General features: G+C 41.0%; 1 protein-coding gene across 2 annotated transcripts in view; it reads right to left on the bottom strand.

Annotated features, from left to right (window-relative positions):
* The window catches only part of abca5 (ATP-binding cassette, sub-family A (ABC1), member 5), a 134057-nt gene that overhangs the window by 103859 nt on the left and 5999 nt on the right, over positions 1–24199 (bottom strand). For both annotated transcript variants that reach the window (XM_055876307.1, XM_055876386.1), the window contains exons 2-5: positions 20158–20339; positions 6059–6248; positions 5249–5422; positions 4837–4934 (exon numbers count right to left, since the gene is read on the bottom strand). In XM_055876307.1, coding sequence (XP_055732282.1) covers positions 4837–4934; positions 5249–5422; positions 6059–6248; positions 20158–20339 — 644 coding nt within the window. The remainder of the gene's footprint in view (positions 1–4836; positions 4935–5248; positions 5423–6058; positions 6249–20157; positions 20340–24199) is intronic.

The raw sequence follows: 24199 nt of genomic DNA, 5'->3' as shown, positions 1-24199 counted from the left end.
GCTTCAGTCTGGTTTTAGACCCCATCATAGCACTGAGACCGCACTTGTGTAGGTGGTAAATGACCTTTTAATGGCGTCAGACCGAGGCTCTGCATCTGTCCTCGTGCTCCTAGACCTTAGTGCTGCCTTTGACACCATCGATCACCACATTCTTTTTGGAGAGATTGGAAACCCAAATTGGTCTACACGGACAAGTTCTGGCCTGGTTTAGATCTTATCTGTCAGAAAGATATCAGTTTGTCTCTGTGAATGGTTTGTCCTCTGAAAAATCAACTGTACATTTCGGTGTTCCTCAAGGTTCCGTTTTGGGACCACTATTGTTTTCACTGTATATTTTACCTCTTGAGGATGTCATTCGAAAACATAATGTTAACTTTCACTGCTATGCGGATGACACACAGCTGTATATTTCAATGAAACATGGTGAAGCCCCAAAATTGTCCTCGCTAGAAGCCTGTGTTTCAGACATAAGGAAGTGGATGGCTGCAAACGTTCTACTTTTAAACTCGGACAAAACAGAGATGCTTGTTCTAGGTCCCAAGATACAAAGCGATCTTCTGTTGAATCTGACAATTAATCTTGATGGTTGTAAAGTCGTCTCAAATAAAACTGTGAAGGACCTCGGCGTAACTCTGGACCTTGATCTCTCTTTTGACAAACATATCAAGACTGTTTCAAGGACAGCTTTTTTTCCATCTACGTAACATTGCAAAAATCAGAAACTTTCTGTCCATAAATGATGCAGAAAAATGAATCCATGCTTTTGTTACTTCTTGGTTAGACTACTGCAATGCTCTACTTTCCGGCTACCCGGATAAAGCACTAAATACACTTCAGTTAGTGCTAAATACGGCTGCTAGAATCCTGACTAGAACCCCAAAAAATGGTCATATTACTCCAGTGGTAGCCTCCCTACACTGGCTTCCTGTTAAGGCAAGGGCTGATTTCAAGGTTTGACTGCTAACCTACAAAGCATTACATGGGCTTGCTCCTACCTATTTTTCCGATTTGGTCCTGCCGTACATACTTACACGTACGCTACGGTCACAAGACGCAGGCCTCCTAATTGTCCCTAGAATTTCTAAGCAAACAGCTGGAGGCAGGGCTTTCTCCTATAGAGCTCCATTTTTCTGGAATGGTCTGCCTACCCATGTGAGAGACGCCGACTCGGTCTCAACCTTTAAGTCTTTACTGAAGACTCAGCTCTTCAGTGGGTCATATGATTGAGTGTAGTCTGGCCCAGGAGTGTGAAGGTGAACGGAAAGGCTCTGGAGCAACGAACCGCCTTTGCTGTCTCTGCCTGGCCGGTTCCCCTCGCTCCACTGGGATTCTCTGCCTCTAACCTTATTACAGGGGCTGAGTCACTGGCTTACTGGTGCTCTTTCATGCCGTCCCTAGGAGGGGTAAGTCACTTGAGTGGGTTGAGTCACTGACGTGATCTTCCTGTCTGGGCCGGCGCCCCCCCTTGGGTGGTGCCGTGGCGGAGATCTTTGTGGGCTATACTCGGCCTTGTCTCAGGATGGTAAGTTGGTGGTTGAAGATATCCCTCTAGTGGTGTGGGGGCTGTGCTTTGGCAAAGTGGGTGGGGTTATATCCTTCCTGTTTGGCCCTGTCTGGGGGTATCATCGGATGGGGCCACAGTGTCTCCTAACCCCTCCTGTCTCAGCCTCCAGTATTTATGCTGCAGTAGTTTATGTCTCGAGGGGCTAGGGTCAGTTTGTCATATCTGGAGTACTTCTCCCGTCTTATCCGGTGTCCTGTGTGAATTTAAGTATGCTCTCTCTAATTCTCTCATTCTCTCTTTCGGAAGACCTGAGCCCTAGGACTATGCCTCAGGACTAACTGGCATGATGACTCCTTGCTGTCCCCAGTCCACCTGGCCGTGCTGCTGCTCCAGTTTCAACTGTTCTGCCTGCGGCTATGGAACCCTGACCTGTTCACCGGACGTGCTACCTGTCCCAGACCTGCTGTTTTCAACTCTCTAGAGACAGCAGGAGCGGTAGAGATACTCTTAATGATCGGCTATGAAAAGCCAACTGACATTTACTCCTGAGGTGCTGACTTGTAGTTGTACCCTCGACAACTACTGTGATTATTATTATTTGACCATGCTGGTCATTTATGAACATTTGAACATCTTGGCCATGTTCTGTTATAATCTCCACCCGGCACAGCCAGAAGAGGACTGGCAACCCCTCATAGCCTGGTTCCTCTCTAGGTTTCTTCCTAGGTTTTGGACTTTCTAGGGAGTTTTTCCTAGCCACCGTGCTTCTACACCTGCATTGCTTGCTGTTTGGGGTTTTAGGCTGGGTTTCTGTACAGCACTTTGAGATATCCTTTGATGTAAGGGCTATATAAATAAATTTGACTCAGTAAAATCTTTGAAATTGTTCCATGTTGCATTTCTATTTTTGTTCAGTGTAGAATATAATTCCCATAGGCAAATAATAAGCTTTGCAACAAAGTAAAAGGCAAATTTAGCATACAGAAAGTAGACTACATTCGATTCATGGAAAATCATTTTCTTGTTAAAACATAAACTGCAATTACAAAACGAAAAACAGCATCCCTCCCTTTGCTGCAGAAAACTGGATAAACAGGGTGCATCTTAAATAGTACCCAACTCCCTACGGGCCCTGGTCAAAAGTAGTGCACTACATAGGGAATAAGGAGTCATTTGGGTCTCCGTCACAGGTTCAAAATCAATCATCCAAGCAGGAGGTCAAGTAAGATTGACGTTGAACATCCTGAAGAGATCTCTACAACAACCTTGACCTGTTAAACATGGCGCCGGGGGGAGGGCTGCCATCTTATCGGCTCTCAACCAACCACGCTATTTTTTTTATTTTTTTTGCGTTGTCCGTAACTTGTTTTGTACATAATGTTGCTACTACAGTCTCTTATGACCGAAAATAGCTTCTGGACATGAGAACAGGAATTACTCACCTCAAATTGGACGAGTAGTTCTTCAATGAGTCGGACGCGAGGGATATACTACAGACACCCGACCAGGCCCAGATCCCCGTGATTCGCTGGAATAGGAAACGTAGGTTTCGCGGAAAGAGATCAGGATCTGCCCTTGCCTTCCGTTCTGCTAGCTAACGTTCAATATTTGGAAAATAAATGGGACAAACTGAAAGCACGTATATCCTACCAACGGGACATTAAAAACTGTAATATCTTATGTTTCACAGAGTTGTGGCTGAACGACGACATTAAGAACAAACAGCTGGCAGGTTATACACTCCATCGGTAGGACAGAACAGCAGCCTCTGGTAAGAAACAGGGTGAGGGCCAATGCATATTTCTAAACAATAGCTGGTGCACGATATCTAAGGAAGTCTCAAGGTTTTGCTCGCCTGAGGTAGAGTATCTCTTGATAAGCTGTAGACCACACCATTTACCTAGAGAGTATATCTGTATTTTTTGTAGCTGTCTACATACCACCACAGGCCGAGACTGGCACAAAAACCGCACTCAATGAGCTGTATTCCTCCATAAGCAAACAGGAAAACACCTATCCAGATGTGGCGCTACTAGTGGCCGGGGACTTTAATTAATGCAGGAAAACTTAAATCAGTTTTACCCCATTTCTATAAGCATGTTAAATGTGCAACCAGAGGGAAAACAATTCTAGACCACCTTTACTCCACACACAGAGATGCGTACAAAGCTCTCCCTCGCCCTCCATTTGGCAAATCTGACCATAACTCTATCCTCCTGATTCCTGGATGCCACCCGTTCTGTAAAATACGGAACGGTTCCGTATTTCACTGAAAGAATAAACATTTTGTTTTCTAAATGATAGTTTCTGGATTTGACCATATTAATGACCTAATGCTCGTATTTCTGTGTTTTTTATATTACAATTCAGTCAATGATTTGATATAGCAGTCTGACTGAGCGGTGGTAGGCAGCAGCACACTCGTAAGCATTCATTCAAACAGCACTTTCCTGCGTTTGCCAGCAGCTCTTCGCAATGATTGAAGCACAGCGCTGTTTATGACTTTAAGCCTATCAACTCCCGAGATTAGGCTGGCAATACTATAGTGCCTATAAGAACATCCAATAGTCAAAGGTATATGAAATACAAATGGTATAGAGAAAAATAGTTCTATAATTCCTATAACTACAACCTAAAACTACTTAACTGGGAATATTGAAGACTCATGTTAAAAGAAACCACCAGCTTTCATATGTTCTTATGCTCTGAGCAAGGAACTTAAACGTTAGCTTTCTTACATGGCACATATTGCACTTTTACTTTCTTCTCCAATAGTGTGTTTAAACCAAATAGAACATGTCATTATTTATTTGTGACTAAATTTATTTTTTATTTATGTATCAAGTTAAAATAAAAGTGTTCATTCAGTATTGTTGTAATTGGCCAATTAATTGGTATCGGCATTTTTTGGATCTCCAATAGTTGGTATCGGCGTTGAAAAATCATAATCGGCCGACTTCTATCCTGAACAGCTAATCAAATGGCTACCCATACTATTTGCATTGCCCTTCATGCCTTCATGCTACGCTGCTGCGACTCTCTGTTAATATCTATGCATAGCCACTTTAATAACCCTAACTACATGTACATAATTACCTCAATACTGATGCCCCCCGCACATTGACCCTGTACAGGTACCCCCCGTATATATCCCCGCTATTGTTATTTACTGCTGCACTTTAATTATTTCTTATTCTTATTTCATACTTTTTTAAAGGTATTTTCTTAAAACTGCATTGTTGGTTAAGGGCTTGTAAGTAAGCATTTCACTGTACGGTCTACACCTGTTGTATTCGGCACATGTGACAAATAACATTTGATTTAAATCTCACCTGTATGATGGCGGCGTCAATGAGAGTCTGGAGGCGGATGAAGCCAGAGTACCAGTAATTAGCTGCTCTGCAGTTCACTGAGCTGGCAAAACAGTTGGCTGAGGGAGGGAGGACAAATAAAGAGATACAGACAGACACACTCCGTTATTGCCTTCATAACTCACATCTGTACATGGACTAGTGACCAATCCTTTGAATAATCTTGGAGTTTAAAATCATCTAGCAGTATGCAAACAATACATCTCCAAGCGGAAGGCTTTCTACTGTATTGGGGATGTTCTGCTTGTTCAAAGAGGGTAGGGTCAAACTCTGTCTCTCTCACTAATGGACATTAGGAAGGAATAGGCTCAACTCTAGCTCACAATTAAAAAATAAATACTTTATCTATAGCAAAATTAAAATCATCTCTCACCAATAGATTCAGTGTAGTCGCTGGGCAGGGGCAGATGGTTGTAAGGGAAGCGCAACCTGTAAGAGGTGGGTGTGCTGCCCATGAAGACCACCCCAACGTAGCCTGAGGGCTCATAAAGACTGGCATTCTCCAAATCCTCTTCACTAGAGAACATCTCCAGGCGATCCTGCAAGTCTACAGTGCAATCAGGAAATCACAAGAAATAAGACAGACATAAATACACTGTCTGCGTCCCCAATAGCACAGTATTCCTGTTATAGCGCACAACTTTTGACAAGGGCCCATATAAATCCCTCCCTCCATGCTCCAATCAATGCTTAGCCTACACCATTTACATTTACATTTTAGTCATTTAGCAGACGCTCTTATCCAGAGCGACTTACAGTAGTGCATACATTTTATTACATTTTTTACATTTCATTACATTTTACATACTGAGACAAGGATATCCCTACCGGCCAAACCCTCCCTAACCCGGACGACGCTATGCCAATTGTGCGTTGCCCCACGGACCTCCCGGTTGCGGCCGGCTGCAACAGAGTCTGGGCGCGAACCCAGAGACTCTGGTGGCGCAGCTAGCACTGTGATGCAGTGCCCTAGACCACTGCGCCACCCGGGAGGCTACACCAAGGCAATGCTTTTAGACTAAATCCATGACGGGACGGGGAGAGCTTAATCCATGCCTTGGTTTTGTTAACCTGGTCACAGTCGCCAAATGCTAACGTTTTAGCATTTGTGCGACAACTCCAAAGCAAGTCAATATCCCCAATATTAGCATTTTACGCATTTCATGTCCATCCTCCTACTTACGCATTTCCTGGGCCACCTCCTCCATGATGTGATTGGTGGCATTGTTAATGGGGGTGTATCCCAGGCCCTTGAGTAAGTGGTAGTCCTCCCTCTCCAGCTCCATGGTACTGATGCCTCCGTAATAGACATGTGGGTTCAGGGTGCTGATCAGAATCAGCAGGCACAGCAGCAGCAGCGGCAGGATCAACTCCTAGAGGAGAAAAGGCACCAATCAATCAAATCATCTCCTGGAGGGAAAGGGCATTAATCAACCACTCACTACCTCAATTAATAAATCAAATTAATTTATAAAGGGCATCAATTAATCAATAATTCAATGAAACAAATGTATTGATAAAGCCCTTTTATAATCAGCATTTATCAAAGTGCTTGACAGTAACTCGGCCTAGATGGAAGGACATAAGACTGAGGTTAAATTAACATATCAGCATGTCATTCTAATAAACAGCACAGTGACACTACCGTAAACATCCTACTACCGTAAACACTACTCCTCCCCCATAACCACTCGATGGCCGTGTTTGAGCGGATCAAATCTGTGACGCATTGTGATTGACTGACTGATCTACAAATAATAATGACTGAGTAGTTATTAATGATGCAAAGTGATTTCAGTCAGTCGGCAGTTGCTTACACTGTCGGCTACAATGTCGAACAAGCCCACTGTCTTTAGCTTTTCCAAGGTCTCAAACTCTCACTACCATCAAGTTTGGCGACAAACAGTGCTATTGGGGAGCAGTGAGATCAATTGAAACACTTAATTGTAGTGTTTGGCATGTCTTGCCCTCAGCTAGAGGCTGGCGTATCTTTCAAACAGCCATGGATAAAAAGATGTGTTAGCTACTCCTATGACATCCCTAGTCCTATGCCTATTAGGTAAGTAAGTAGTGTGAGGCAGCTTGATGTTCTATACAAGTACACCCACTGGACAGGATGCTAGTCTATCGCAGGGCCTATGCCGATTAAGTCCATATAAACACACTGTGGGTTGGTTTTCCGGAGCAAAAAACACACATTATGAAGAGGGTATTAAAACCTCTTAAACGTTATGTCCCCTATTTACGAAACTTAGTGCAGTTCTGACCAATATTTCTGTGTAGAGCGTACCCTGTGAACAGCACCAATTACTTTACACTCTCTAAAAGCGCTGGTTGTCCCGATTCATGTGTGCTATTGCAAGCGCAGCTGTGAGGTTCACAAACACAGGAAATTGTTAATTTGCATAGGGAGCGACACGTCACATTTTCTGGCCTATCCGGACAAAGAACGTCCTGTGCCTGTGAACCTCATAGCTGAGCTTGCATTTGAAACGGGAGTCTATCGGGTGCAACAATAGCGGTTTGATCTCGCTGTGATGTTCTCAGCTGGATTTATAGCTCTCAACAGGAAAAAATACAAAATAATTTTGTAGAATTGAAACAAGACCACTTTCTCTTGGTCACAAACTGACTAAATTGCTTTGTGCTTAAAGCTGTAGTTGTAACACGTCTGCACACATTTGAATGGCATCTCGCTCAGAAGACATCCGGCAGAAAAGTCTGTCAGTTTTATGAAATTGTGCTAATATTGTACTGTCACTACAATGATCATATTTATTTACAGTTATAAGAAGGTGAAATCTTACAGCAAGTATTTTATCATTTCATTGTTACTATATTTAGAATAGGGGTGTGAATGTTTAAAAGCTAAAATGTTTAAACAAAATTGGGATCTTTAATATTAAGAAAAATCCTTCAGGGGAATTCTTGTCTTTTTCCCCCACAAAATGTTTATCACAGTGCAACTGGCTTGCCTGCTCTTTCTTTTTGCTAATGACGCAAGTGGGTGTTCACAATTCGGTCTGTTGCACGTAGAATATCCTAGCCTATTCATTGATGATAGGCCCTCCTTTCCTGAAGTTGCGAGACATTGCAATCCAAGAAATTGCAAAATTCAGCATTCCATTGCAAGATACAGCTTTTGATTGCAGATAGATAGGCCTAGCCAAGGCACTTTCAAGGATATATGACTGCAGTAGATAGGCTATAACTTCATTGCCTGGCTCTAGCAGTCATAGATACGTAATAGGACCATTATTCAGCATTGTGAATTGCTGTGGAATTTTACGTTTTTTCTTATCATTCAACGGAAAGTTTGAAAAAATTGCAGTTTAAACGTTAAGCAAATTTGTCCATCTGTCACCTTAATTTGGAACGTATTTCAGTCATTTCAAGCCCTATTGCCCCACTTCTGTTGAATAGGAAAAAATAATTATCCTGAACAAAAATATGAACGCAACATTTCAACGATTTTACAGAGTTACAGTTCATATAAGGAAATCACCCACTGGCGCAGCCAGGCCCAACTACTGGCGTAGCCAATCAGAATGAGTTTTTCCCCGACAAAAGGGCTTTATTACAGACAGACATACTACTCCGTTTCATCAGCTGTGGAGGTCCTGGCAGGTCCTGGGCTGTCGTGGTTACACGTGGTCTGCGGTTGTGAGGCCGGTTGGACGTTCTGCCAAATTCTCTAAAACTAAGTTGAAGGCGGCTTATGGTATAGAAATTAAATTATCTGGCAACGGCTCTGGTGGACATTCCCAACTGCACACTCCCTCAAAACTTGAGACATCTGTGGCATTGTGTTGTGTGACAAAACTCCACATTTAGAGTGGCCTGTCAGGTGGATGGATTATCTTGGCAAAGGAGAAATGCTCACTAACAGGGATGTAAAAACATTTCTGCACAAAGTTTGAGAGAAATAAGCTTTGTGCATATGGAACATTTCTGGGATCAATTATTTCAGCTCATGAAACATGGGACCAACACGTCACCTGTTGCATTTATATTTTTGTTCAGTGTAGACAATTATTAATATTTCTATAATATTTGTACTATGTACTTGAGCTTGTTTCCTCAAAAGTGAGTACACCAAAAAGGTAAGTTCCAGACCTTTATAAAACTATGCAGCTTTACCAGTTACTTTTGAATTTACCTGGCTATCCAAACTCTTTGCTTCGGCCAAATGCTACGCCCACGGACGTTTGTTCTACCAATGAGTCTGTACCTCCCCGCCAATTTCTAAAACTGAAAAATATTCTAACAGTTCTGATTGTTCCTAGAAACCGATACGCCATTGTCTTTGATACTCCGATTGGTTAGAGATGATCACTGATGACTTCGTTCTGTACAACAGACCTACTTTTCACAACAAACTACTTAAATTATGGTAGTTTCAGACTGAAGTATTGTATGTAGCGAACAATAGAGCAGCGGAAGATTTCAGTTTGAGTCGTCAGTTGGGTTGCACATTTTAGGGAATATTCAGAGGTGGGAACTTAGTGAGAATTAACAGAAATATGCAAATTTATATTAATACCATTTAAATGTAGATGTTTTGTGTGTTGGATATGTTTAGCATATCATATGGAGACAGAAACATAAAACCTTTCACCATATCATAGGTAGATAACTTTAATAAAATGAGTTGACTCTTCACATTGAACACACACAGTACCAGTCAAAAGTTGACACACCAACTCATTCCAGGGTTATTCTGTATTTTTACTATAATAGTGAATATATAAAAACAATAAAATAACACATGGAATCATGTAGTAACAAGTGTGAAACAAATCAAAATACATTTTATATTTAAGATTCTTCAAAGTAACCACCCTTTCTTTGCCTTGATGACAGCTTTGCACTCTTGGCATTCTCTAAACTCAGGCAGTCACCTGGAATGCATTTCAATTAACAGGTGTGCCTTGTTGAAAGTTAATTTGTGTAATTTCTTTCCTTCGTAATGTGTTTGAGCCAACAAGGTTGGGGTGGTAGGAGGGTTGCTCATTTTGGCGAATATTCAGAGCTGGAAATTGGGAATTAACAGAAATATGCAAACTAATATTAACACCATTTAAATGTAGATGTTTGATGCATTGGATATAGAGTTGAAGTCAGAAGTTTAAATGTATTTGGCTAAGGTGTATGTAAACTCAGTTTTTCACAATTCCTGACAATCAATCCTAGTAAAATTTCCCTGTCTTAGGTCAGTTAGGATCACCACTTTATTTTAAGAATGTGAAATGTCAGAATATTAGTAGAGAATGATTTTTCAGCTTTTTTATGTCTTTCATCACATTCCCAGTGGGTCAGAAATATACATACACTCAATTAGTATTTGGTAGCATTGCCTTTAAATTGTTTAACTTGGGTCAAACGTTTTGGGTAGCCTCCCACAAGCTTCCCACAATAAGTTGGGTGAATTTTGGCCCATTCCTCCTGACAGAGCTGGTGTAACTGAGTCAGGTTTGTAGGCCTCCTTGCTCGCAGAAGATTTTTCAGTTCTGCCCACAAATTTTCTATAGGATTGAGGTCAGGGCTTTGTGATGGCCACTCCAATACCTTGACTTTGTTGTCCTTAAGCCATAACTTCAGAAGTATGCTTGGGGTCATTGTCCATTTGGAAGACCCATTTGCGACCAAGCTTTAACTTCCTGACATGTCTTGAGATCTTGCTACAATATATAATTTTCCTACCTCGCGATGCCATCTATTTTGTGAAATGCACCAGTCCCTCCTGCAGCAAAGCACCCCAACAACATGATGCTGCCACCCCTGTGCTTCACGGTTGGGATGGTGTTCTTCGGCTTGCAAGCCTCCCCCTTTTTCCTCCAAACATAACGATGGTCATTATGGCCAAACAGTTCTATTTTTGTTTTGTCAGACCAGAGGACATTTCTCCAAAATGTACAATCTTTGTCCCCATGTGCAGTTGCAATCCGTAGTCTGGCTTTTTAATGGCGGTTTGGAGCAGTGGCTTCTTCCATGCTGAGCGACCTTTCAGGTTATGTCAATATAGGACTCGTTTTGCTGGGGATATAGATACTTTTGTACCTGTTTCCTACAGCATCTTCACAAGATCCTTTGCTGTTGTTCTGGGATTTGCGCTTTTCGCACCAAAGTACGTTCATCTCTAGGAGACAGAACGCAGCTCCTTCCTGAGCGGTATGACGGCTGCGTGGTCCCATGGTGTTTATACTTGCGTACTATTGTTTGTACAGATGAACGTGGTACCGTCAGGCGTTTGGAAATTGCTCCGAAGGATGAACCAGACTTGTGGAGGTCTACATTTTTGTGAAGGTCTTGGCTGATTTCTTTTGATTCTCCCATGATGTCAAGCAAAGAGGCACTGAATTTGAAGGTGGGCCTTAAAATACATCCACAGGTACACCTGCTATTGACTCGAATTATGTAAATTAGCCTATCAGAAGCTTCTAAAGCCATGACAATTTTCTGGAATTTACCAAGCTGTTTAGCGGCACAATCAACTTAGTGTATGTAAACTTCTGACCCACTGGAATTGTGATAGTGAATTATAAGTGAAATAATCTGTCTGTAAACAATTGTTGGAAAAATTACTTGTGTCATTCCTAAAGTAGATGTCCTAACCAACTTGCCAAAACTATAGTTGGTTAACAAGAAATGTGTGGAGTGGTTGAAAAAAAAGTTAATGACTCCAACCTAAGTATGTAAACTTCCGACTTCAACTGTATTTGCCATATGATATGGTGACAGAAACCTTTTACCTTATCATAAGCAGACAATTGCAAATGATTAAATTCTTCCAATATAAATAAAACAAACTATTTAGTTATGAATTGAACTTTAAATGAGTTGACTTCACATGGGATAATTTCACTGAACAAAAAGAAAGGGAATATTGAATGATCCATCGCATCTCCCAAAAATATTTTCAACATACATCTATAAAATGAAAGTCTAGAAACTAAAGCTTTGGTTGTCTTCCTCTCAGGCTTCCATGTCTTATCCCTGGCACTCCTCAATGTCCACCTCTTGAACATCAAACCCTGGAGGCCTCATCTTCACTGTCACTTTCCAACCTTGAGGGTGGCTCGTTGTCAGGCTCAAAATGCCTCACATTTGCCCGGATGGCCACCAATTTTTCAACCCTTGTATTGGTCAGCCTGTTGCGTTCTTTGGTGTGTGTGTTCCCAAACAAGGACCAGTTGCACTCTGAGGCGGCTGATGTTGGTTGGATTTGGAAGATGTAGGCAACAGGGGAAAGAGCCTCAGATCCACAAAGTCCCTTCCACCAGGTGGCTGATGAGATATGTTGGCACGACTGCCATATTGCATCTCCTTTCCAAAGCCCTTGCTTGGAAGTGTACATCGCCAAACGGCCAAGAACCTTGCCCTCATCCAGGCCAAGTTGGCAAGACATGGTAGTGATGACACCATAGGCCTTGTTGATCTCTGCACCAGACAGGATGCTCTTGCCAGCATACTTGGGGTCCAACATGGACGCTGTGGCATGTATGGATTTCAGGCAGTCTTCACACTTTTTGATTTATTTCAGAACTGCAGTTTCCTCTGCTTGGAGCAACCGTGAAGTGGGCAGGGCAGTATGGGTTTCTTCTCTTATATCTGTAAGCAGAGTCTGAACATCAGACAGGATGGCATTATCTCCCTCAATCCGTGCAATGGCTTTTAGTATAGGTTTCAGGAGTTTCAGGGTGCTTACCACTCTCCCCAAAAATACATAATCCAGGAGGATCCTCTTGATGGGACTGTCCATATCGGCAGACTGTGATATGGCCATTTCTTGGAAAGACTCCTTCCCCTCCAGGAGATTGTCAAACATGACAACACCACCCCAACGGGTGTTCCTGGGCAGCTTCAATGTGGTGCTCTTATTCTTCTCACTTTGCTTGGTGAGGTAGATTGCTGCTATAACTTGATGACCCTTCACATACCTAACCATTTCCTTGGCTCTCTTGTAGAGTGCATCCATTGTTTTCAGTGCCATGATGTCCTTGAGGAGCAGAGTCAACGCATGAGCAGCACAGCCAATGGATGTGATGTGTGGGTAGGACTCCACTTTAGACCAAGCAGTCTTCATGTTCGCAGCATTGTCTGTCACCAGTGCAAATACAGTGGGGCAAAAAAGTATTGTCAGCCACCAATTGTGCAAGTTCTCCCACTTAAAAAGATGAGCGGCCTGTAATTTTCATCATAGGTTCCATTTCACCTATGACAGACAAAATGAGAGAAGAAAAAAAATCCAGAAAATCACATTGTAAGATTTTTAATGAATTTATTTGCAAATTATGGTGGAAAATAAACTTTTGTTATTGACCAAATACTTCAATACTTTGTTATATACCCTTTGTTGGCAATGACAGAGGTCAAACGTTTTCTGTAAGTCTTCACAAGGTTTTCACACACACTTGCTGGTATTTTGGCCCATGCCTCCATGCAGATCTCCTCTAGAGCAGTGATGTTTTGGGGCTGTTGCTGGGCAACACGGACTTTCAACTCCCTCCAAAGATTTTCTATGGGGTTGAGATCTGGAGACTGGCTAGGCCACTCCAGGACCTTGAAATGCTTCTTACGAAGCCACTCCTTCGTTGCCCGGGCAGTGTGTTTGGGATCATTGTCATGCTGAAAGACCCAGCCACGTTTCATCTTCAATGCCCTTGCTGATGGAAGGAGTTTTTCACTCAAAATCTCACGATACATGGCCCCATTCATTCTTTCCTTTACACGGATCAGTCGTCCTGGTCCCTTTGCAGAAAAACAGCCCCAAAGCATGATGTTTCCACCCCCATGCTTCACAGTAGGTATGGTGTTCTTTGGATGCAACTCAGCATTCTTTGTCCTCCAAACACGACGACTTGAGTTTTTACCAAAAAGTTATATTTTGGTTTCATCTGACCATATGACATTCTCCCAATCTTCTTCTGGATCATCCAAATGCTCTCTAGCAAACTTCAGACGGGCCTGGACATGTACTGACTTAAGCAGGGGGACACGTCTGGCACTGCAGGATTTGAGTCCCTGGTGGCGTAGTGTGTTACTGATGGTAGGCTTTGTTACTTTGGTTCCAGCTCTCTGCAGGTCATTCACTAGGTCCCCCCGTGTGGTTCTGGGATTTTTGCTCACCGTTCTTGTGATCATTTTGACCCCACGGGGTGAGATCTTGCGTGGAGCCCCAGATCGAGGGAGATTATCAGTGTATGTCTTCCATTTCCTAATAATTGCTCCCACAGTTGATTTCTTCAAACCAAGCTGCTTACCTATTGCAGATTCAGTCTTCCCAGCCTGGTGCAGGTCTACAATTTTGTTTCTGGTGTCCTTTGACAGCTCTTTGGTCTTGGCCATAGTGGAGTTTGGAGTGTGACTGTTTGAGGTTGTGGACAGGTGTTTTTTATACCGATAACATGTTCAAACAGGTGCCATTAATACAGGTAACGAGTGGAGGACAGAGGAGCCTCTTAAAGAAGAAGTTACAGGTCTGTGAGAGCCAGAAATCTTGCTTGTTTGTAGGTGACCAAATACTTATTTTCCACCATAATTTGCAAATAAATTCATTAAAATCCTACAATGTGATTTTCTGGATTTTTTTGTTTTGTTGAAGTGTACCTATGATGAAAATTACAGTCCTCTCTCATCTTTTTAAGTGGGAGAACTTGCACAATTGGTGGCTGACTAAATACTTTTTTGCCCCACTGTACCTTCTGTGGTCCAAGGTCATTGATGACTGCATTCAGCTCATTTGCAATGTAGAGACCGGTGTGTCTGTTGTCCCTCGTGTCCGTGCTCTTGTAGAAAACTGGTTGAGGGGTGGAGATGTAGTTAATTATTCCCTGCCCACGAACATTCGACCACCCATCTGAGATGATTGCAATAGAGTCTGTTTTCTCTATGATTTGCTTGACCTTCACTTGAACTCTGTTGAACTCTGCATCCATAAAATTAGTAGATAAAGCATGTTTGGTTGGAGGGGTGTATGCTGGGCAAAGAACATTGCCTGTGAGCATCAGAGGTGAACCAGTTGCATACACAGCTCGAGCAAGACATTCATTTGCATTTCTCTGACTATGTTCCTCCATTGAGTAAAACAAAACTTCTGATTCCAGGAGGACAATGAGCTGTTGCTATCGATAAGGTGTCTGATTCATAATTTTCACCTTGAATAGAAGTAGAGGGACTTTTGTCAGAGGTTGCTTGTTGTGAGCGCTGAGGGAACTTTATGTACTTGGCCAGATGATTCTGCATCTTTATTGCATTCTTGACATATGATTTGGCACAGTATTTGCAAATGTACACCGTTTTCCTTTTACATTAGCTGCAGTGAAATGTCTCCACACATCAGATAGTGCCCGTGGCATTTTCCTGTAAAAAGATGAGAACATAAATTGTAAAAAAAGAGAATATATATATATATATATATATATATATATATATATATATATATATATATATATATATATATATACATACATACATACATACACACACACACACACACACACACAATTCCATGTACAGATAAATAGTTAAGCAGTTAGATGAAACTCCTTTGTAAGATAAATGTATTAAAATGAAACAGATGGAAACAGATGGAAACAGATGAATTAACACAGTTTGCAGGCTCAAGCAAGTTAAAACCCACATGGTAGCAAAAACTAACTATCAGAAATTGTTAAGTTAGAAATGATTTAAACACACTTTGCTGTAGGCTACTATTTACTAGTTAACAAAAAAACATGTACGTCATACAAAATATATTCACCCCACCAAGTATTGTAATAAAAACTTACCAGAAAGCATGTAGTCCTTGGCTCAGACAGTGTAGTAGTGTGGGCTCAATAGCATCTCATTAGCCTGCAAGATCTTGAAAATCAGCTGCACATGTGATGGAAAAATGCACTGTGCATGCAGAGAGTTGCAATTCCATTGAATTGGGGATAGTTTAACCAAAATGCCACAAGACCTAGAATTGCCTTGTGTATCCCGCAAAAAAAATGGTTCACTGTTATAAGTAAACCTTTTTGATGAATTTAAGCAAAATTCCAGGGCTTAACTTCCCATGGAAAATTTCCGGAAATTTACCGACCCTTTGTAAACCTAGTCATCAGGCAAATTGTTTATGGTCATCGCATAACATTTTTTTTTTACTTTTGGGTATGTCTATTTTAGGCAGAAATCTACATTGTCAATACGTTCAAGTTCAGTTGTTTATAAACTATTAATTACTTGCTTATCGTTAGTTTATAAATCCGTAATGAACAGCTATTACAAAAAAAACACGTTTGATAAAACACAGTTTCGCCAAAGGATAATCATTAGCGCTAAACTGGCATTGGTGCTTTGCTCCCAGACAAGCTTGGCATGGAGGCATGGAGCGTTACATAACACGCTTAATTTATTTGGTTGCATTTTAATAACCTTTAAAAGGATTGCAGCCAGTCCAAGACGGATTATGACATTCAGCGAGCGGTTGATGTGGCTAGCAGGATTAAAAAGCAGAGTCGACCACTTCATTTTGACAGCACATGTGCAGTAGGAACTGTATGCTAAGTGTCAGCCTGCGTCCCGATATTGTGCAAAGGGACCAGAGTACCATTTGGAACGCATCCCTAGTTATTCAACACTTTCTAACTTCCCTTATACAGCGACATCATTTCCAGGAATCCCCTCTCAAACACTGACTACCCCGGGCGGAAAATATGAAAACAGGGAAATGCATTACAGCAATTTAGCAACTCCAAATGAAAAACGCATGGCCCTACAAAGAAGGAAAATAGAGGAAGGACTAAAAACAAACAAAATATAACTATTGTAAAATATATTGTGTATAATATGTATAAACTGAAGGTAGAAACCTAAGTGTTATTGTTTATTAGTTTACTCCAATTGGGGGAAGGGTGGTAAGGTTTGCCTGGAAATAATAAAGTTATATATTTTATAAAGTGTGTATAAGCATGTATGTGTATGCATGTACGTTTATGTATATGTATGTATGTATATATACACATTCCAAAAATATGAGGTACTGGACATGATGCAGACAATTACATTGATGGAAGCAACAATCCACAATATTAAAGCTGATCCACCCCCTAAAAAATATATATATATATATATATATATATATATATATATATATATATATATATATATATATATATATATATATATATATATATAAATAAATAATACAAAAGGAAAATGCACACAAAAAAAGAGGAAATATTTTGTTCAATTCCAAATCAAAATTGTGGAGACCAGCTGAGTTGCGAAGCAGAAGGCAGTCATATTTTCACTGGTCACAACTAGGGATGTACGATATTTTGTTTTTATTTAACCAGGTAGGCCAGTTGAGAACAAGTTATCATTTACAACTGCGACCTGGCCAAGATAAAGCAAAGCGACAAAAACAACAGAGTTACACATGGGATAAACAAACGTACAGTCAATAACACAATAGAAAAACCTGTATACAGTGTGTGCAAATGAAGTAAGGAGGTAAGGCAATAAATAGGCCATAGTTGAAGTAATTACAATTTAGCAATTAATACTGGAGTGTGCAGATGAGGATGTGCAAGGTAGAAATACTGGTGTGCAAAAGAGCAGAAAAACAAATATGGGGATAAGGTAGGTAGTTGGATGGGCTATTTACAGATGGGCTGTGTACAGCTGCAGCGTTTGGTAAACTGCTCTGACAGCTTATGCTTAAGGTTAGTGGGAGATAAGTCTCCAACTTCAGTGATTTTTGCAATTTGTTCCAGTCATTGGCAGCAGAGAACTGGAAGGAATGGCGGCCGAAGGAGGTGTTGGCTTTGGGGATGACCAGTGAAATATACCTGCTGGAGCGCGTGCTACGGGTGGGTGTTGCTATGGTGACCAGTAAGCAGAGATAAGGCGGAGCTTTACCGAGCAAAGACTTATAGATGACCTGGAGCCAGTGGGTTTGGCGACGAATATGTAGCGAAGACCAGCCAACGAGAGCATAAAGGTCGCAGTGGTGGGTAGTATATGGGCTTTGGTGACAAATCGGATGGCACTGTGATAGACAGCATCCAATTTGATGAGTAGAGTGTTGGAGGCTATTTTGTAAATAACATCGCCGAAGTCAAAGATCGGTAGGAAAGTCAGTTTTACACGGGTATGTTTGGCAGCATGAGTGAAGGAGGCTTTGTTGCGAAATAGGAAGCCGATTCTAGATTTGATTTTGGATTGGAGATGCTTAATGTGAGTCTGGAAGGAGAGTTTACAGTCTAGCCAGACACCAAGGTATTTATAGTTGTCCACATATTCTAAGTCAGAACCGTCCAGAGTAGTGATGCTAGTCAGGCGGGCAGGTAGCGATCATTTGAAGAGCATGCATTTCGTTTTACTAGCATTTAAAAGCAGTTGGAGGCCACGGAAGGAGAGTTGTATGGCATTGAAGCTCGTTTGGAAATGTGTTAACAGTGTCCAAAGAAGGGCCAGATGTATACAGAATGGTGTCGTCTGCGTAGAGGTGGATGAAAGAATGACCCGCAGCAAAAGCGACATCATTGATATATATACAGAGAAAAGAATCGGCCGGAGAATTGAACCCTGTGGCACCCCATAGACTGCCAGAGGTCCGGACAACAAGCCCTCCGATTTGACACACTGAACTCTATCTGAGAAGTAGTTAGTGAACCAGGCGAGGCAGATATATCGGTGACATATCAGAATCGGCCGATATTAGCTAAAAATGTCAACATCGGTATTGGCCGATGTGCAAAACCGGTGTCAAAGCTGACATGCATACCTATATAACGAAGGTACATGACGTAATGACGCCACGTAAAATTTTGCGCTATGCGTGCAACACAGCATTCCTAAACTAGCCCACAATGTCTGCTGTTTGGATCGAGCAGTCAACAAGTCAAGCAGTCATTTGAAAGAGTAACAACATTTCAGTGAGACAACTCAAAGGCAAAATCCATTAAAGCCAAGATAATGGAATTCATTGCCGTTGACAATCAACCGTTCTCTGTCGTGGGTGATGTTGGCATTCGCCGACTGGTCGAGCACCGGGTAACACTACCAAGTGCGCTATTTTTCCGATGTTGCCCTACCGGAGTTACACAGTAATAGCGTCACTGCTATTAGCTTCACGACATGCATACTATGGAATGCCGTTTGGGTCTTTGCGTGTCAAAAAAAATATACAGTAGCACTGTCAAAGCTGTACAAAAAAAGTCAGCAAACACTGACCACGAACGATGTGCTTACAATACCACATTGGTAATAAAGCATAATTTGTTAAACCAAAACTTCTGGGGTAGCCTGAAAGCAGCCACCAGTAAAAAACTGCAGTCATTTTCATTGTTCTTAGCAATGATTTAGGACATACGTAAATGCCAACAAAATAACTTTTTGGTCAATGTGGTGTGTGTAACCTTTATTTAACTAGGCATGTCAGTTAAGAAGAAATTATCATTTACAATGACGGCCTACCCCGGCCAAACCCGGACGACGCTGGGCCAATTGTACGCTGCCCTATGGGGCTCCCAATCACAGCTGGATGTGATACAGCCTGGATTCGAACCAGGGACTGTAGTGACGCCTCTTGCACTGAGATGCAATGCCTTAGACCACTGCGTCCATGTGTGTGTGTGTGTTAACTATAAACTGTACATGAACGCTTAAAAGGCACCTAAAATATTAAAAATTGGTTATCTGTATCGTTTTTTGGGGGGGGCAAGGAAAATATTGGATATCGGTATCAGCCAAAAATGTCATATCAGTGCATCACTAGTCACAAGTTTAAAGAAGCTTGCGGGTGGGTGGGCACAATAAAATGCTAGAGCCAAAATGCTCTGGAGGCAGGTAAAACAAGAGAAAGGAAGGTACATGTGACTGACCATGACAGTGCACTCCTAGCCCTAAGGGAGTAGTATGAACCTGATTGAGTGGCGTAGGTAGGCTATGAACACCACATACAAATCAGCCTTCAGCAGGCTGCAGTACTATTACCCAACTAACCCTTATAGTCCTAATGGGGGACGCCTAAAGTGTGGTGTGAATATTATCATAGAATTGAATGAGACTTTTGTACTACCATTCTCCTGGCAGAAGGAAATTATGATGGCAGCATGGGTTAAGATACAGATGCGTTATATAGTTAGCTATACAGCTAGATACTTTTCTCAGATGCAAAACATAATTGAAAATGCTTTTTAGTCCTGGAGTAGGCCTTATCTGTGTCTGGGTAACTGCCCCAAAGTGATTCAAATCAGGCAGACAAAGGACAAGGTGCAGCAAGTAACCCACCTGCAGACTCTGTTGTTTAGTCCTCCATTTGATGAGTAGATTCTTGTAAAGCAGGCTTTTCGTTTGATGCCAGACTCCGGCATCTCTTCTGATTATGTTGGGCTGCATACTAACGTTATTACCAGCATGCTTCAACTGTCTGGGGCATGAATGAGGACGTTCTCCACAGCTGGGCGCAATAGCTGCAAAAGAGATAAAGCATCCTCCTTGTTTTGAGCAACTTTTTTTAGATGGCTCACTAACTACTAGATTGATAAATTGTTGGCATTCATTTGATGATGGAAAGGATCTCAAGGGAAGTAGCTAAATAGCTGGCTAGCTAAATTATTAACGCATGGGTCAATAATATAAGCTAGCTAGGCTAATTGGGCGATTCCACAGCAGCTGAAAATATGTTTGGCATCTCAGATTGTCCTTGAAATTCTCACATAGAAACTTCATTGGTAGGAAGGATGTTTAACATGTTTTTTTTACATTTGTATCACAAATCATGATGAAATTTGCCATTTTGGGCCATATATAGACCTATACATGCCTCCTGCAAGACCCTATGATCTGTGAACCTTACATGATACATAAATCATCTTGGTGTCATTATAGTCCTTATATTGTTCTCTTAAATATGTCTACATTCTGAAATACAAATGTTAATTTCATTAACATTAAAAATATTAATATACCCCTCTTTGATTTTTAGACATTGTTTTCAGCAATAGCTATACTCTAACACGTCGAATTTCCAGAGTTCTCTCTCTGGTACTTTTAATGATATGACCCATTTTATAAATAGAAAAGGACATTATAGGTCATTAACCAATCACAGCCCTTCTTTAGGATTGCACATTCAGCAAGTCAGCAGAGGGAGTTCCCATTGAATCAATTTTCCCATTCACTGTGTTGGTGGTGCTCATAAAATGTATCCTAATTTCAGAATAAGCAGACAGCCCACTCATGAAAACGAATTTAAGCTTTATTTAACCCAATGAGTCCCACTGTCTCGCCAGTGTGATTTAGGACTTCTAACCCATTTTAAACATAGTGTGTTTGTGCTATAGACTTATTGTACCGTTGGATTTGTCTATTTCTTCTGCATATGTTGGTACCAACCATTCATCTGTGTAATTAATTGGGGCTGAGCTGATCTGTTTAATACAAATGTGCAGATTTTTTTTAAGTAAAAATGTCTGTAGAGTCAGAATGGTTGGAGCTACAAACTATGAGAAGCTTGACGGAAATCTGAGACTCATGAACACGCATGTGTAACATGTTTTGCTCTATGATGCTCACAAGCTACACAAGAGTCACAAGAGTTGGAAGGGGTTCTTCTACATAGTAGATAATTGAAAATACCAGGACATACTGTCTAATACTGTAATAAACTCATACTGCAGTTAATGTCACAAACAGTTGTCACTGACTAGTTGGTTATTAATTTCCTGCAGAGCAAACAAATTCTGTACTTACAGCATTCATAATAATTCATGTTTTTGTTTTGGAAGGCGTTTTTTGGGGGGATATTTGTCACTATTTCCAAGGAGAGGCATTTGAACATAAACGTTTTTTATTGCACAAATGCCTTCTGAAACGTGAACTTTCAAGTGCCTTAATAACAAACTTGTATTCCATCCATAAACATGAATAAGCCCAGTTGGTTAAGCCACAGAAAAAGACATGAACCTTCCCGCTAGCCATGATTGGCTGAGATAATGGATGGGCTGGACATGCCAGGAGATGAGTTTGAATTGGTCTTCCATGTAGTATCTTCTGTCTATAAATGTGAGCTGCTCAGTATGTGTTGATAGAAAGGACTACCGCACCATTTTTGAAAGATATGTTAGCCATCGAAAACTACAAAAGTTGATACTTTTCTCAACAACATTGAAACCCTGAATTTAGCAGGAGCTATCGATAGACCAGTTGGAAAAAGTGATGGGCTACTTTCTGCACATGCCACGGTCAGTGTGAACCGGAGTGACTTAACTTCTTATGGCTGCAGGGGCAGTATTGAGTAGCTTGGATGAAAGGTGCCCAGAGTAAACGGCCTGCTCCTCAGTCATAGTTGCTAATATATGCATATTATTATTGGATAGAAAACACTCTGAAGTTTCTAAAACTGTTTGAATTATGTCTGTGAGTATAACAGAACTCATATGGCTAGCAAAAACCTGAGAAGTTCCACTTCCTGTTTGGATTTTTTCTGAGGCTGCTAGATTTTCAACCAAGCTCCCATTGAAATGACAGCAAGATATGGATGAGTTTTCACTTCCCACGGCTTCCACTAGATGTCAACAGTCAATAGAACTTTGTCTGATGACTCTACTGTGAAGGGGGGCCGAAGGAGACAGGAATGAGTCACCACTGCCATGAGGCGACCATTCTTTGACCACGCGCGTTCACGTGAGCGGCAGCTCCGTTCCATCGCTCATCTGAAGTCAATGTAATTCTCCGGTTGGAACATTATTCAAGGTGTATGTTAACAACATTCTAAAGATTGATTCAATACATCGTTTGACATGTTTCTACTGACTGTTACTGTTAACTTTTGGACATTTCGTCACGCTTTAGTGAACGCGCTTTGTGACTTTGGATTTGTTTACTAAATGCGCTAACCAATGTAGCTAATTGGACATAAATAACGGACATTATCGAACAAATCAAGCATTTATTGTGGACCTGGGATTCCTGGGAGTGCATTCTGATGAAGATCATCAAAGGGAATATTTATCATGTAATTTCTGGTTTCTGTTGACTCCAACATGGCGGCTAATTTGACTCTTGTTCTGAGCTCCGTCTCAGATTATTGCATGGTTTGCTTTTTCCGTCAAGTTTTTTTTAAATCTGACACAGCGGTTGCATTAAGGAGAGGTATATCTATAATTCCAAGTGTATAACATGTATTATCATCTACATTTATGATGAGTATTTCTGTTGAAACGATGTGGCTATGCACGATCACTGGATGTTTTTGGAACTAGTGAATGTAACGCGCCAATGTAAACTCCGATTCTTAAAATATAAATATGAACTTTATCAAACAAAACATGTATGTATTGTGTAACATGAAGTCCTATGAGTGTCATCTGATGAAGATCATCAAAGGTTAGTGATTCATTTTATCTCTATTTGTGCTTTTTGTGACTGCTATCTTTCGCTGGAAAAATGGCTGTGCTTATTGTGGTTTGGTGTGACCTAACAATCTTTTGTAGTGCTTTTGCTGAAAAGCATATTTGAAAATCGGGACACTGGTGGGATTAACAACAAAATTACCTTTAAAATGGTATAAGAAACATGTATGTCTGAGAAATTTTAATTATGAGATTTCTGTTGTTTTGAATTTGGCGCCCTGCACTTTCACTGGCTGTTGTCATATCATCCCGTTACCGGGATTGCAGCCATACGAAGTTAACAACGCTGGCCAAACAAGATGTAGCTACAAACAAAACGGAGTTAAATGGTTCCAGTCTGCCGTGAAGCGTTCATCCATGTATACGGGTAAAGGTCTAGCTACATTTTCAGATATAAGTTTCTAATTTTGTCAGAAAGTAATTTATTGCAATTTAAAGCGTACTGTTGGCTTGCTAGCTAACATTGTGTATTATCTGTGTAGTAATATTATTTGAATCAGAATTCCATTTGCATTGCTAGTTATAGCCTAATGTTAGCTAGCTAACATTGAACCTAGTTGTTAGCTTTAGCTACCTGCAGAGTCATACTACAGCTAAGGTCAATGTAAATAAAATAAAATTTTATTGGTCACAGATGTTATTGCGGGTGTAGCGAAATGCTTGTGTTCCTAGATCCAACAGTGCCGTAGTATCTAACAATTCACAACAATACACACATATCTAAAAGTTAAAGAATGGAATTAAGAAATCTCAATATTAGTATGAGCAATATCAGAAGGACATGTCTAAACAAAAGGCTGCACTTCACCAGATGATTACATGACCCATCAAGTTAGCAAGGTATGACTAGGGGTGATTACGGCCATCTATCGTATTTCATGAACACGTGTACATGTCTAGACAATAGTTACCCATCC

This window comes from Salvelinus fontinalis, chromosome 1, assembly GCF_029448725.1.
Source record: "Salvelinus fontinalis isolate EN_2023a chromosome 1, ASM2944872v1, whole genome shotgun sequence".
Taxonomy (NCBI): Eukaryota; Metazoa; Chordata; class Actinopteri; order Salmoniformes; family Salmonidae; genus Salvelinus; species Salvelinus fontinalis.
Note: the sequence above shows the minus strand (reverse complement) of the source record. Positions and strands in the feature narration are given on the sequence as shown.